The sequence below is a fragment of the Panulirus ornatus genome, chromosome 62 (assembly GCF_036320965.1).
Source record: "Panulirus ornatus isolate Po-2019 chromosome 62, ASM3632096v1, whole genome shotgun sequence".
Taxonomy (NCBI): Eukaryota; Metazoa; Arthropoda; class Malacostraca; order Decapoda; family Palinuridae; genus Panulirus; species Panulirus ornatus.
In genome coordinates, this window is record NC_092285.1 from 10,494,081 (window position 1) to 10,508,126 (window position 14,046).

General features: G+C 47.5%; 1 protein-coding gene across 1 annotated transcript in view; it reads left to right on the plus strand.

Annotated features, from left to right (window-relative positions):
* The window catches only part of LOC139745721 (uncharacterized), a 46,207-nt gene that overhangs the window by 19,019 nt on the left and 13,142 nt on the right, over positions 1–14,046 (plus strand). Inside the window, exons 3-4 of the mRNA XM_071656181.1 lie at positions 2,114–2,497; positions 10,312–10,362. Coding sequence (XP_071512282.1) covers positions 2,114–2,497; positions 10,312–10,362 — 435 coding nt within the window. The remainder of the gene's footprint in view (positions 1–2,113; positions 2,498–10,311; positions 10,363–14,046) is intronic.

The window sequence follows — 14,046 nt, forward strand, 5'->3', positions numbered from 1 at the left end:
GAGAATTTACAGATACTATATATCACACAATCGAAGTTGAACTTCGCTGGGACGAAAACTACACAACAATGAAGACTTGAATTCACTTTTGTTGTTTACGGTAATTATTCTGGACTTTTAAGTCCAGATGGTGATCGCGTGCACCCTAACCTTTCCAAGGATAATCCAGGTTCATTTGACTTCTTAAACACGACTTTACGACCCCCGCCGAGCTGGACGGTACGACCTTTGAGCACGGTGATACGACCATTAGGTATGATTGTATGACCACCTCTGACCTGACCCATAGGGTTGAAGGTCACATCATGATCCCGTCGTGTTCATGGGTTGTACCGTCGTCGTGCTCGAGGGTCGTACCACCGTCGTGCTCGAGGGTCGTACCGTCGTCGTGCTCGAGGGTCGTACCGTCGTCGTGCTCAAGGGTCGTACCGTCTTGCTTAAGGATCGTACTCTCGTGCTCAAGGGTCGTGTTCATGAGTCGTACCGTCGTGCTCAAGGGTCGTACCGTCGTGCTCAAGGGTCGCACCGTCGTCTCAAGGGTCGTACCGTCGTGGTGCTCATGGGTCGTACCGTCGTGCTAACACCAAGAACTTTAATTTGTCCCCAGGCAATGTTAAAAGCCCAGCCTAACAGTAACCAAACTATTGTGAGAGAATTGACATAACACGACAACATTCAAACCAAAGTGGTTCAAGACACACCCAGCTAACCAGGTCAACCCTCGGCCACTTGACCCCAGTTAATCACTCCCCCCTTTTACAATGGTTACGACCAGACGTACGACAGTGTTTGACCTAGAAAGACTGGTGTTGAAGGGCGGGAACCATGTGTGAAGTTGGGGATTTAAATAACTTTAAGTAGTAGCAACGCCTGATGATGAGGTGGACTGTCTCCACGAAACGTGTTGTGCACACATGTTAAATGGGATTGTATCAACTCATACTGAAGTGCGATTTCACCTTTATATATATATATATATATATATATATATATATATATATATATATATATATATATATATATAGATAGATAGATAGATAGATAGATAGATATATAGATATAGTGCTCTATGAAAGTGTGATTTCATTGCACTATATATTTTTCTACATCATTTCTAGGACAAATTGACATTAAATTTTTTCTCGCAAGTTTTTTTTTTTGAAGATATTAGAAATAGACATTCATATGAATATTATGGATATCTACGCCCATGCACACCTCGTTTAGAAATAGATATTCGTATGAATAGTAGGATGTCTACACGCCATGCACACCTGACCTTTTGACCTGGGTTGGCCCCTGGAATAACAAAGTGGTCAAGACTCGAATTTGATCGAAATGATATGACAGTTCAATTCATGCTGGAGTGGATCAAGCGATATGAAACCGGTTCGCTTTTATTTCCAGCTCCGCTTTCAAAGTTAGTGATTGAATATAGGAGTTTTTTTTTTTTGCCGTGCGTGTGTATGCCCTTTTTTGCCGTGCGTATGTACGCTTTTTTTTGCCGTGCGTATATACGCCTTTTTGCCGTGCGTGGGTACGCCTTTTTTGCCGTGCGTATATACTCATTTTTGCCGTGCGTATGTACGCTTTTTGCCGTGCGATTAGATATACGCCTTTTTACCGCGGGTATATACGCATTTTGCCGTGCGTATATACGCCTTTTGCCGTTATCATTAAGATGTGGGAGGAGGAGGAAGGGGGTGTGGCTCAGGGAGTTGGTTGGTTGGTGTCCATGTTGGAGGACGACCCCCTTTCGAGTGGGAAGGGGGGAGGGGGGGTAGGTAAGTCCTCCTCCGACACACACACACACACACACACCATCTCTCTCTCTTCTGAAGGTGGTGGGTGGGGGGGGCGTGTGTCCTCTCTCTCTCTCTCTCTCTCTCTCTCTCTCTCTCTCTCTCTCTCTCTCTCTCTCTCTCTCTCTCTCTCTCTCTCTTTCTCTCTCTCTCTCTCTCTCTCTCTCTCTCTCCACACCTCCCCACAGGGCAGTAGTGAGGAGGAGTGAGGAGTGACTGAGGGAGTGAGGGTGTGTGTTCACCACAGTAGCCGCCGCTGTGGTGTGTGTGTGTGTGTGTGTGTGTATCATCGATGCATGTCTTCACCACAGACCAGACGGGCGAGCATCCTGACGGCGAGGTGGTCGTCGAGAACCCGGGCGTCGGAGGGCCTCCCGCTGACGGCGGAGGGCTGGTGGCGGGAGACGGCGGCACCGTTGGAGATGCTGTTGGAGAAGCTACTGGTGGTGTTGGAGGCGGTGGAGGAGGAGGCGTTGGAGTGGCTGGGAGCGGAGGGGGCATGATGAGCCCCGGGAGCGCCGCGGGCGGCATGGGCGCCCTTGTGGGCGTGGCGGCCGTGACGCTGGTGGTGGTGCTGGGCGTGGCGTGGGCGTGGCGGCACTGCAGGGCCTCGTGCGGCGCCGCGGGCGGCAGCAAGGGCGGCCACGTGCGCCCCACGGACGACTGCAACAACCCAGACGTCGTCCCCAGCATTGGTCAGTACCACACTACCAAACTACCACTCTACCACACTACCACAATACCACACCACACTACCACTCCACTCTACCGCCACACACTACCACACTACCACACTACCACACCACTCTACCACAATACCACACTACACTACCACACTACCACACCACACTACCACTCCACTCTACCACACTACCACACTACACTACCACACTACCACACTACCACACCACTACCACTCCACTCTACCGCCACACACTACCACACTACCACAATACTCTACCACACTACCACACTACCACTCTACCACACTGCCACACTACCACTCTACCACAATACCACACTACACTACCACACTACCACACACACTACCACCTACCACAATACCACACTACACTACCACTCTACCACAATACCACACTACACTACCACATCACACTACCACTCCACTCTACCGCCACACACTACCACACTACCACTCTACCACAATACCACACTACACTACCACACTACCATACCACACTACCACTCCACTCTATCGCCACACACTACCACACTACCACAATACTCTACCACACTACCACACCACACTACCACTCCACTCTACCGCCACACACTACCACACTACTCTACCACACTACCACACTCTACCACACTACCACACTACACTTACCACACTACCATACCACACTACCACACTACTCTACCACACTACCACACTACTCTACCACACTACCCCACTACTCTACCACACTACCACATTACTCTACACACTCACACACACTACCACACTACTCTACCACACTACCACACTACTCTACCACACTACCACACTACTCTACCACACTACCCCACTACTCTACCACACTACCACACTACTCTACCACACTACCACACTACTCTACCACACTACCATACTACTCTACCACACTACCACACTACTCTACCACACTACCACACTACTCTACCACACTACCACACTACTCTACCACACTACCACACTTCTCTACCACACTACCACACTACTCTACCACTACTCTACCACACTAGACACACTACTCTACCACACTACAACACTACTCTACCACACTACCATACTACTCTACCACACTACCACACTACTCTACCACACTACCACACTACCACACCACACTACCACACTACTCTACCACACTACCACACTACTCTACCACACTACTCTACCACACTACCACACTACTCTACCACACTACTCTACCACACTACCCTACTACCACACTACCACACTACTCTACCACACTACCACACTACTCTACCACACTACCACACTACTCTACCACACTACCACACTACTCTACCACACTACCACACTACTCTACCACACTACCACACTACTCTACCACACTACCACACTACTCTACCACACTACCACACAACTCTACCACACTACCGCACTACTCTACCACACTACCACACTACTCTACCACACTACCGCACTACTCTACCACACTACCGACACTACTCTACCACACTACCACACTACTCTACCACACTACCACACTACTCTACCACACTACCACACTTCTCTACCACACTACCACACTACTCTACCACACTACCACACTACTCTACCACACTACCAACACTACTCTACCACACTACCATACTACTCTACCACACTACCACACTACTCTACCACACTACACACCACACTACAACACCACACTACTCTACCACACTACCACACTACTCTACCACACTACTCTACCACACTACCACACTACTCTACCACACTATACCCACTACCTACCACACTACCACACTACTCTACCACACTACCACACTACTCTACCACACTACCACACTACTCTACCACACTACCACACTACTCTACCACACTACCACACTACTCTACCACACTACCACACTACTCTACCACACTACCACACCACACTACCACACTACTCTACACACTACCACACTACTCTACCACACTACCACACTACCCTACCACACTACCACACTACTCTACCACACTACCACACTACTCTACCACACTACCACACTACTCTACCACACTACCACACTACTCTACCACACTACCACTACTCTACCACACTACACATACTCTACCACACTACCACTACTCTACCACACTACCACACACTCTACCACACTACCCACTACTCTAACCACACTACCACACACACTACCACACTACCTACTACCACACTACCACACTACACTACCAACTACCTACCACACTACACACTACCACCCACCACACTACTCTACCACACTACCACACTACAACACTACTCTACCACACTACCACACTACCTCCACCACAATACCACACTACTCTACCACACTACCACACTACTCCAACCACCTACACACACTACTCTACCACACTACCACATACTCTACCACACTACCACACTACTCTACCACACTACCACATACTACCAATACCCACACTACCACACTACACTACTCTACCACACTACACACTACTCTACCACACTACCACACTACTCTACCACACTACCCACACCTACCACACTAACCACACTACCCTACCTACCTACCACACTACTCTACCACACTACCACACTACTCTACCACACTACCACACTACTTACCACACTACCACACTACTCTACCAACGACCACACTACTCTACCACACTACCCATACCTACCCTACCACACTACTCTACTCTACCACATTACCTACCACACTCACCTACCACACTACCACACACACTACACACACCACACTACTCTACCACACTACCCACTACTCTACCACACTACCCACTACTCTACCACACTACCAACTACTCTACCACACTACCACACTACTCTACCACACTACCACACACTCTACCACACTACCACACTACTCTACCACATACCACACACTCTCTACACACTACCACACTACTCTAAAACCACACTACCACACTACTACTAACACTCCAACTACTCTACCACACTACCACACACTCTACCAACTATCTACCACCTACCACACACCACATAAACTACCACACCTACCACACTACCACACTACTACCACACTACCACACACTCTACCACACTCCACACTACTCTAACCACACTACCACACTACTCTACCACACTACACACTATCTACCACACTACCACACTTCTACCACACTACCACAATACCCTACACACTACCACACACACTACTCTACCACACACCACACACTCTACCACACTACCACACACTCTCTACCACACTACCACACTACTCTACCACACTACCATCCTACCACACTCACACACTCTACCACAACCAACTACACTACCACACTACACCCACACTCTACCACACTAACCTATTACCACACTACCCCACACACACTACCACACTACCTCTCCACACTACCACACTACTCTACCACATACCACACTACCACACACACTACCACACTACTCTACCACACACACACTACCACCACACTACCACACTACTCTACCACACTACCACACTACTCTACCACACTACCACACTACTCTACCACACTACCACACTACTCTACCACACTACCATACTACTCTACCACACTACCACACTACTCTACCATACTACTCTACCACACTACCACACCACACTTCAACACCACACTACTCTACCACACTACCACACTACTCTACCACACTACCACACTACTCTACCACACTACCACACTACTCTACCACACTACCGCACTACTCTACCACACTACCACACTACTCTACCACACTACCACACTTTTACCACACTACCACACTACTCTACCACACTGCCACACTACTCTACCACACTACCACACTACTCTACCACACTACCACACCACACTACCACACTACTCTACCACACTACCACACTAATCTACCACTACCACACTTCTCTATCACACTACTCTACCACACTACCCTACCACACTACTCTACCACACTTCCACACTACTCTACCACACTACCACACTACTCTACCACACTTCCACACTACTCTACCACACTACCACACTACTCTACCACACTACCACACCACACTACCACACTACTCTACCACACTACCACACTACTCTACCACACTACCACACTACTCTACCACACTATCCACACTACTCTACCACCCTACCACACTACTCTACCACACTACTCTACCACACTACTCTAACCACACACTACCACACTACTCTACCACACTACTCTACCACACTACCACACTACTCTACCACACTACCACACTACTCTACCACACTGCCACACCTCTCTACCACACTACTCTACCACACTACCACACTACTCTACCACACTACCACACTACTCTGCCATACTACCACACTATTCTACCACACAACTCTACCACACTACACTACCACACTACCACACTACACTACCACACTACTCGACCACACTACTCTACCACAGTACCACACTACTCTACCACACTACACTACCACACTACCACTCCACTCTACCGCCACACACTACCACACTACCACAATACTCTACCACACTACCACTCTACTCTACCACACTACCACACTACTCTACCACACTACTATACTACTCTACCACACTACCACTCTACCACACCACACTACCACACTACTCTACCACACTACCACTCTACCACACTACCCTGCCCTACCACACTACTCTACCACACTACCACTCCACCACACTACCACACCACACTACCACACCTCTCTACCACAATACCACTCCACTCTACCGCCACACTACAACATTCAAACGTAGGTATGTAAGTACATAGATATGTAAGTACATAGATATCTAAATACATAGATATGTTATTACGTAGATATGTAAGTACATAGGTGTGTAAGTACATAGGTAAGTACATACTTTTCGACCAGCAGACGAAAAAAAAAAAAGGTGGGGGTGTGTGGGTAGGGGGTAGAACACGCCCTCAACCTATCGAGTCGAAGGGCTTCCCATCCCATTCTCCTGCGTGATGGGCGTCCCATCCCATTTTCCTGCATGAAGGGCGTCCCATCCCATTTTCCTGCGTGATGGGCGTCCCATCCCATTTTCCTGCATGAAGGGCGTCCCATCCCATTTTCCTGCATGAAGGGCGTCCCATCCCATTTTCCTGCGTGATGGGCGTCCCATCCCATTTTCCTGCCTGAAGGGCGTCCCATCCCATTTTCCTGCATGAAGGGCGTCCCATCCCATTTTCCTGCGTGATGGGCGTCCCATCCCATTTTCCTGCATGAAGGGCGTCCCATCCCATTTTCCTGCATGATGGGCGTGTCCCATCCCATTTTCCTGCCTGATGGGCGTCCCATCCCATTTTCCTGCGTGATGGGCGTGTCCCATCCCATATTCCTGCCTGATGGGCGTCCCATCCCATTTTCCTGCCTGATGGGCGTCCCATCCCCTTGCATAATGAATTATGATCCCATCACTTACCTACCTCCTTCCCTTTCCTCCCCTTCATCGTGATGGGCGTCCCATCCCATTCTCCTGCGTGATGGACGTCCCATCCCATTTTCCTGCATGAAGAGCGTCCCATCCCATTTTCCTGCGTGATGGGCGTCCCATCCCATTTTCCTGCCTGATGGGCGTCCCATCCCATTCTCCTGCGTGATGGGCGTCCCATCCCATTTTCCTGCATGAAGGGCGTCCCATCCCATTATCCTGCGTGATGGGCGTCCCATCCCATTTTCCTGCGTGATGGGCGTCCCATCCCATTTTCCTGCATGAAGGGCGTCCCATACTATTTTCCTGCGTGATGGGCGTCCCATCCCATTTTCCTGCATGAAGGGCGTCCCATCCCATTTTCCTGCGTGATGGGCGTCCTATCCCATTTTCCTGCATGAAGGGCGACCCATCCCATTTTCCTGCGTGATGGGCGTCCCATCCCATTTTCCTGCATGAAGGGCGACCCATCCCATTTTCCTTCGTGATGGGCGTCCCATCCCCTTGCATAATGAATTATGATCCCATCACTTACCTACCTCCTTCCCTTTCCTCCCCTTCCTCGTGATGGGCGTCCCATCCCATTATATTGTATAATGAATTATAATCCCATCACTTACCTACCCCCTTCCTCCCCTTCCCCCCAGACAACTTAAGAGCCGCCTTGCAGTAACTCTCAAGATTAAGTTAAAGTCGGTTTGAGTCGGGACTCGCTCGCTCATAACTCCATCTCACTCATAACTCCATCTCACTCATAACTCCATCTCACTCATAACTCCATCTCACTGCCTCATCTCTCATGCTGTACCCACAGGTGGAAAATGGATGAAAATATATCATTCATATATATATATATATATATATATATATATATATATATATATATATATATATATTATGATATATCTATGAGTCCACCCGGGAAATGAAACACCGTAAGTTCACAAGTGCACTTTTGTGTCATAATCACATCATCAGGGGAGATACAATAAATATAACAGTTGATTATATATATATATATATATATATATATATATATATATATATATATATATATATATATGTATATATATATATATATATATACCTGGGTATGTGTAAGTATACTCGTGTTAGGTCCACATTTATAGTGGTATGATGATTTTGACTCTGGATTTCTTACCCCAGCTCCTGGAACTGGTTGACGACCTTTCAGCTGCCATGTGGTGCACACAGCCAGTTTTCTGGTCGTGTACCACGCCAGAGTCTGGTCGTGTACCACGCCAGAGTCTGGTCGTGTACCACGCCAGTTCTCTGGTCGTGTACCACGCCAGTTCTCTGGTCGTGTACCACGCCAGAGTCTAGTCGTGTACCACGCCAGAGTCTGGTCGTGTACCACGCCAGAGTCTGGTCGTGTACCACGCCAGAGTCTGGTCGTGTACCACGCCAGAGTCTGGTCGTGTACCACGCCAGAGTCTGGTCGTGTACCACTGTGTACCGTCGACCATATAGTGAGGGGTCTGGTAAGCTGAGTGTTGGCTGCGCTATGTGAGGTGTGCTGGGTACGTTGGGCCACCCAGGGTCGCTCGTCCCATCATCACTGGTAGATGGAAGTAGACTGATGGAGGATTATTGAAGGGTGATGGAGGATTATAGACGGTGATGGAGGATTATAGACGGTGATGGAGGATTATAGACGGTGATGGAGGACTATAGACGGTGATGGAGGATTATAGACGGTGATGGAGGATTATAGAAGGGTAATGGAGGATTATAGACGGTGATGGAGGATTATAGACGGTGATGGAGGATTATAGACGGTGATGGAGGATTATAGACGGTGATAGAGGATTATAGACGGTGATGGAGGATTATAGACGGTGATGGAGGATTATAGACGGTGATGGAGGATTATAGAAGGGTGATGGAGGATTATAGACGGTGATGGAGGATTATAGACGGTGATGGAGGATTATAGACGGTGATGGAGGATTATAGACAGTGATGGAGGATTACAGACGGTGATGGAGGATTATAGACGGTGATGGAGGATTATAGACGGTGATGGAGGATTATAGACGGTGATGGAGGATTATAGACGGTGATGGAGGATTATAGAAGGGTGATGGAGGATTATAGAAGGGTGATGGAGGATTATAGACGGTGATGGAGGATTATAGACGGTGATGGAGGATTATTGAAGGGTGATGGAGGATTATAGTTAGTGATGGAGGATTATAGACGGCGATGGAGGAATATATCTGGTGATGGAGGATTATAGACAGATGAGGAGACAATGATGGAGGATTATAGATAGTGGTGGAGTATTATAGATAGTGATGGAGTGTTATAGATAGTGATGGAGGATTATAGATGGTGATTTTCTTCCTTCTTTCTTTTTCCAGGACCTTCGTTTTCCAAGAGGACAGCGTCACCACAACGATTCTGGCACAAAGGTAAACCACTCACAGCTGTTAACGACCCAATTGAACTGCTTGATTGAGTAACGCCTTAACCATCTCTGACCTCGTTAACTACCTGTTACGCTCCTCCTTAACCATCTCTGACCTCGTGAACTACCTGTTACGCTCCTCCTTAACCATCTCTGACCTCGTGAACTACCTGTTACGCTCCTCCTTAACCATCTCTAACCTCGTTAACTACCTGTTACGCTCCTTTTAACTAAGTACGCAATTATCTGTCTACGCTTCTTCAGCTGTGTACGCAAGTATCCGTGTGCTACGCTCTTTTAACTATATACGCAATTATCTGTCTTTTTACGCTTCTCTAACTCTGTACGCAATTATTATCTTCTATCTATTGAAAAGCCACTGCTAGATAGATGTGTTTTACGTGCGTAAGAAGGAAGACAATATGTTCAGTCGCTAACCTTTTCAATGTGTAGTAATTGAAGTATAGACACTTGTTTCGATGCAAACAATTTAAAGGTGTAGAAAGTCCCGATGTAAACCATTTAGAGGTGTAGAAAAGGGCACGAGGTTGAGAGAAGTAGGCAATCGACCTGTTGAAAGAAAACGTGAGGCGGTAGTGATGTCTAGAATTGAGCTGCGGAAGGGAAAATGGAGGAAAAAGAAAATGGGGGTTTTAATCCTTCAAAATTGCCTTCATTCCCACGACATTTCTTGACCGTGAGAGATGTGTCCAGATGTGATAATAGAAGATAGATTGACTCTCGAATATATACATTATATAACGTAGAGAGAGAGAGAGAGAGAGAGAGAGAGAGAGAGAGAGAGAGAGAGAGAGAGAGAGACTCCATTTCCCACGTAGGATTTGATAGGGCTGACCACCACCTCCACCCACCATCACCTCTTTCCCTCCCTCTCTCTCTCTCTCTCTCTCTCTCTCTCTCTCTCTCTCTCTCTCTCTCTCTCACACACCACCACTCTCACCACCACCTCTTCTTTCCCTCCCTCCCTCTCACCACCACCACCTCTTTCCCTCCCTCTTCCCTCCCTCTCACCACCACCACCTCTTTCCCTCCCTCCCTCCTGTACATCCCCAGCCACCTCCCTCCCTCCCTCTTTCCCTCCCTCCTGTACAGACCCAGCCACAGAGATGAGTTTAATGGCTCTCTTACTCCCGTTACTTGAAATTAGCCCCATTACGCTCGCGTCGGGGAAGGTAACAGCCAGGGTTCGAAACCCACACAGGGCTCGTCTGTCTTCGACTCCAGTGGTTCCTGGTGTAGCTAAAAAGGTAGTTGAGGTGGGGTGGGATTATATGGGTAAAGGGGTGGAGGGTGGTGGGATTAATTGGGTAAGTTCAGTCAAGGAAGGATTTGGATGTCATCCCCCCCCCTATTTGGGGCGCGAAATGGGGGCCATCCACCGAAATAGGGCCCCCCTGTGTTCTCAGCGCGCCGGGTAGAAATGGGCCTTATTTGCCCAGTGGTTTGAGCACAAATAGACTCCATTTTCCCAAGGAATTTAAGGACAGATGGCCTCTATTGCCTGACCGAATTAGGGACAGCGTAAGGCCCTCCCTCCCCACTTCTATTTCTCCCACTGCAACGGACGTCATGTGGAAATGGAGTTTTTTGCGAGGCCAGTGAGGTGAAGGCAAATTAGGTCTTTATATATATATATATATATATATATATATATATATATATATATATATATATATATATATATATGTATGTATATTCATCCCTGGGGATAGGGGAGAAAGAATACTTCCCACGTATTCCCTGCGTGTCGTAGAAGGCGACTAAAAGGGGAGGGAGCGGGAGGCTGGAAATCCTCTTCTCTCAATTTTTTTTTAATTTTCCAAAAGAAGGAACAGAGAAGGGGGCCAGGTGAGGATATTCCCTCAATGGCCCAGTCCTCTGTTCTTAACGCTACCTCGCTAACGCGGGAAATGGCGAATAGTTTAAAAAAAAAAAAAAATATATATATATATATATATATATATATATATATATATATATATATATATATATATATATTCCCCCTAGTGACTTTTGGCCAGATGGGCCCATTATCTTCCCCCAATCATAGCGGGACATAGTGGTGAGAATCCTACCCTCTCAGGACGTGGGTGTGAGCTGTAAGATAAGCTGACGAAGCTCATGTCGAGCTTTTCCTTGAATGAAGGTCACCTTAAGAAGGAGAGGCCAGAAATATACCCCCCCATTATTTAAGTAGGAGGGGGAGGGAGTTTTTTGAATCAAGAAAATGATGTGGCCAAATTCCATTGTAAACACAGCTCGTACCACTGTCCCTCTGGCTTGTAGGTAAGAGCTGGTGTTATCAGTAAGATCTAGTGTTAGCTTGTAGGTAAGAGCTGGTGTTATCAGTAAGATCTAGTGTTAGCTTGTAGGTAAGAGCTGGTGTTATCAGTAAGATCTAGTGTTAGCTTGTAGGTAAGAGCTGGTGTTATCAGTAAGATCTAGTGTTAGCTCACACATGAGAAACAAATTATATATGTATGTATTTTCTTTGAAATGTGGCTTTTTGAGTAATTGTGTGAGTGTGGGAGGGTTACGTCATGTGTGTGTGTGTGTGTGTGTGTGTGTTAAAGTCATCATTAAGGCAACAGGATGTGTTTTTATATGGGCAAAATTACATTTGATTGAAGGGGGGAAGGTTAGACACCCAAGGGAATCGTACGATAAGTAAATGTAATAATGTAATTGAGATTGATTGAAGTAATGCAGTTGTTTCTTTATTTCGACTTTGTGTGTGTGTGTGTGTGTGTGTGTGAGGGTGTGTGTGTGGAGTTGGACAAGTTGGTCGCTCTGGTGACCAATTTATTTACTGGAATGGTTAGTAGTTGAGGGGCTAAAGCCATCATACCCATGCCTTCGCATTCAAGGGTTGTACCGTAGTGTTCAAGGGTTGTACCGTCGTGTTCAAGGGTTTTACCGTAGTGTTCAAGAGTCGTACCGTCGTGTTCAAGGGTCGTACCCGTCGTGTTCAAGGGTTGTACCCGTCGTGTTCAAGGGTTCTACCGTCGTGTTCAAGGGTTGTACCGTCGTGTTCAAAGGTTGTACCGTCGTGCTCAAAGGTTGTACCGTCGTGCTCAAAGGTTGTACCGTCGTGCTCAAAGGTTGTACCGTCGTGCTCAAAGGTTGTACCGTCGTGTTCAAGGGTTGTACTGTCGTGTTCAAGGGTTCTACCGGCCTGTTCAAGAGTCGCACCGTCGTGTTCAAGGGTTGTACCGTCGTGCTCAAGGGTTGTACCGTCGTGCTCAAGGGTCCTATCGGCCTGTTCAAGAGTCGTACCCTCGTGCTCAATGGTCGTACCGTCGTGTTCAAGGGTCGTTCCGTCGTGTTCAGGGGGTCCTACCGGCCTGTTCAAGGGTCGTACCCTCGTGCCCAAGGGTCATACCGTCGTGTTCAGGGGTCGTACCGTCGTGTTCAGGGGTGGTACCGTCGTGTTCAAAGGTCGTACCATCGTGTTCAAGGGCCGTACCGTCGTGTTCAAGGGCCGTACCGTCGTGTTCAGTGGGTCACACAATCCTTTCCAATGATCGTAAGGACACAACCCAAGCTTAACTAAAGTTAAAGTTAACTAAAGTTAGATAAAGTTAACATTAACAGAGTAATTTGGATACGATTAACTTAAGAAGATTATGATGTAAATCATGTCCCCAGACTGGCTTTGGCGCAGTGG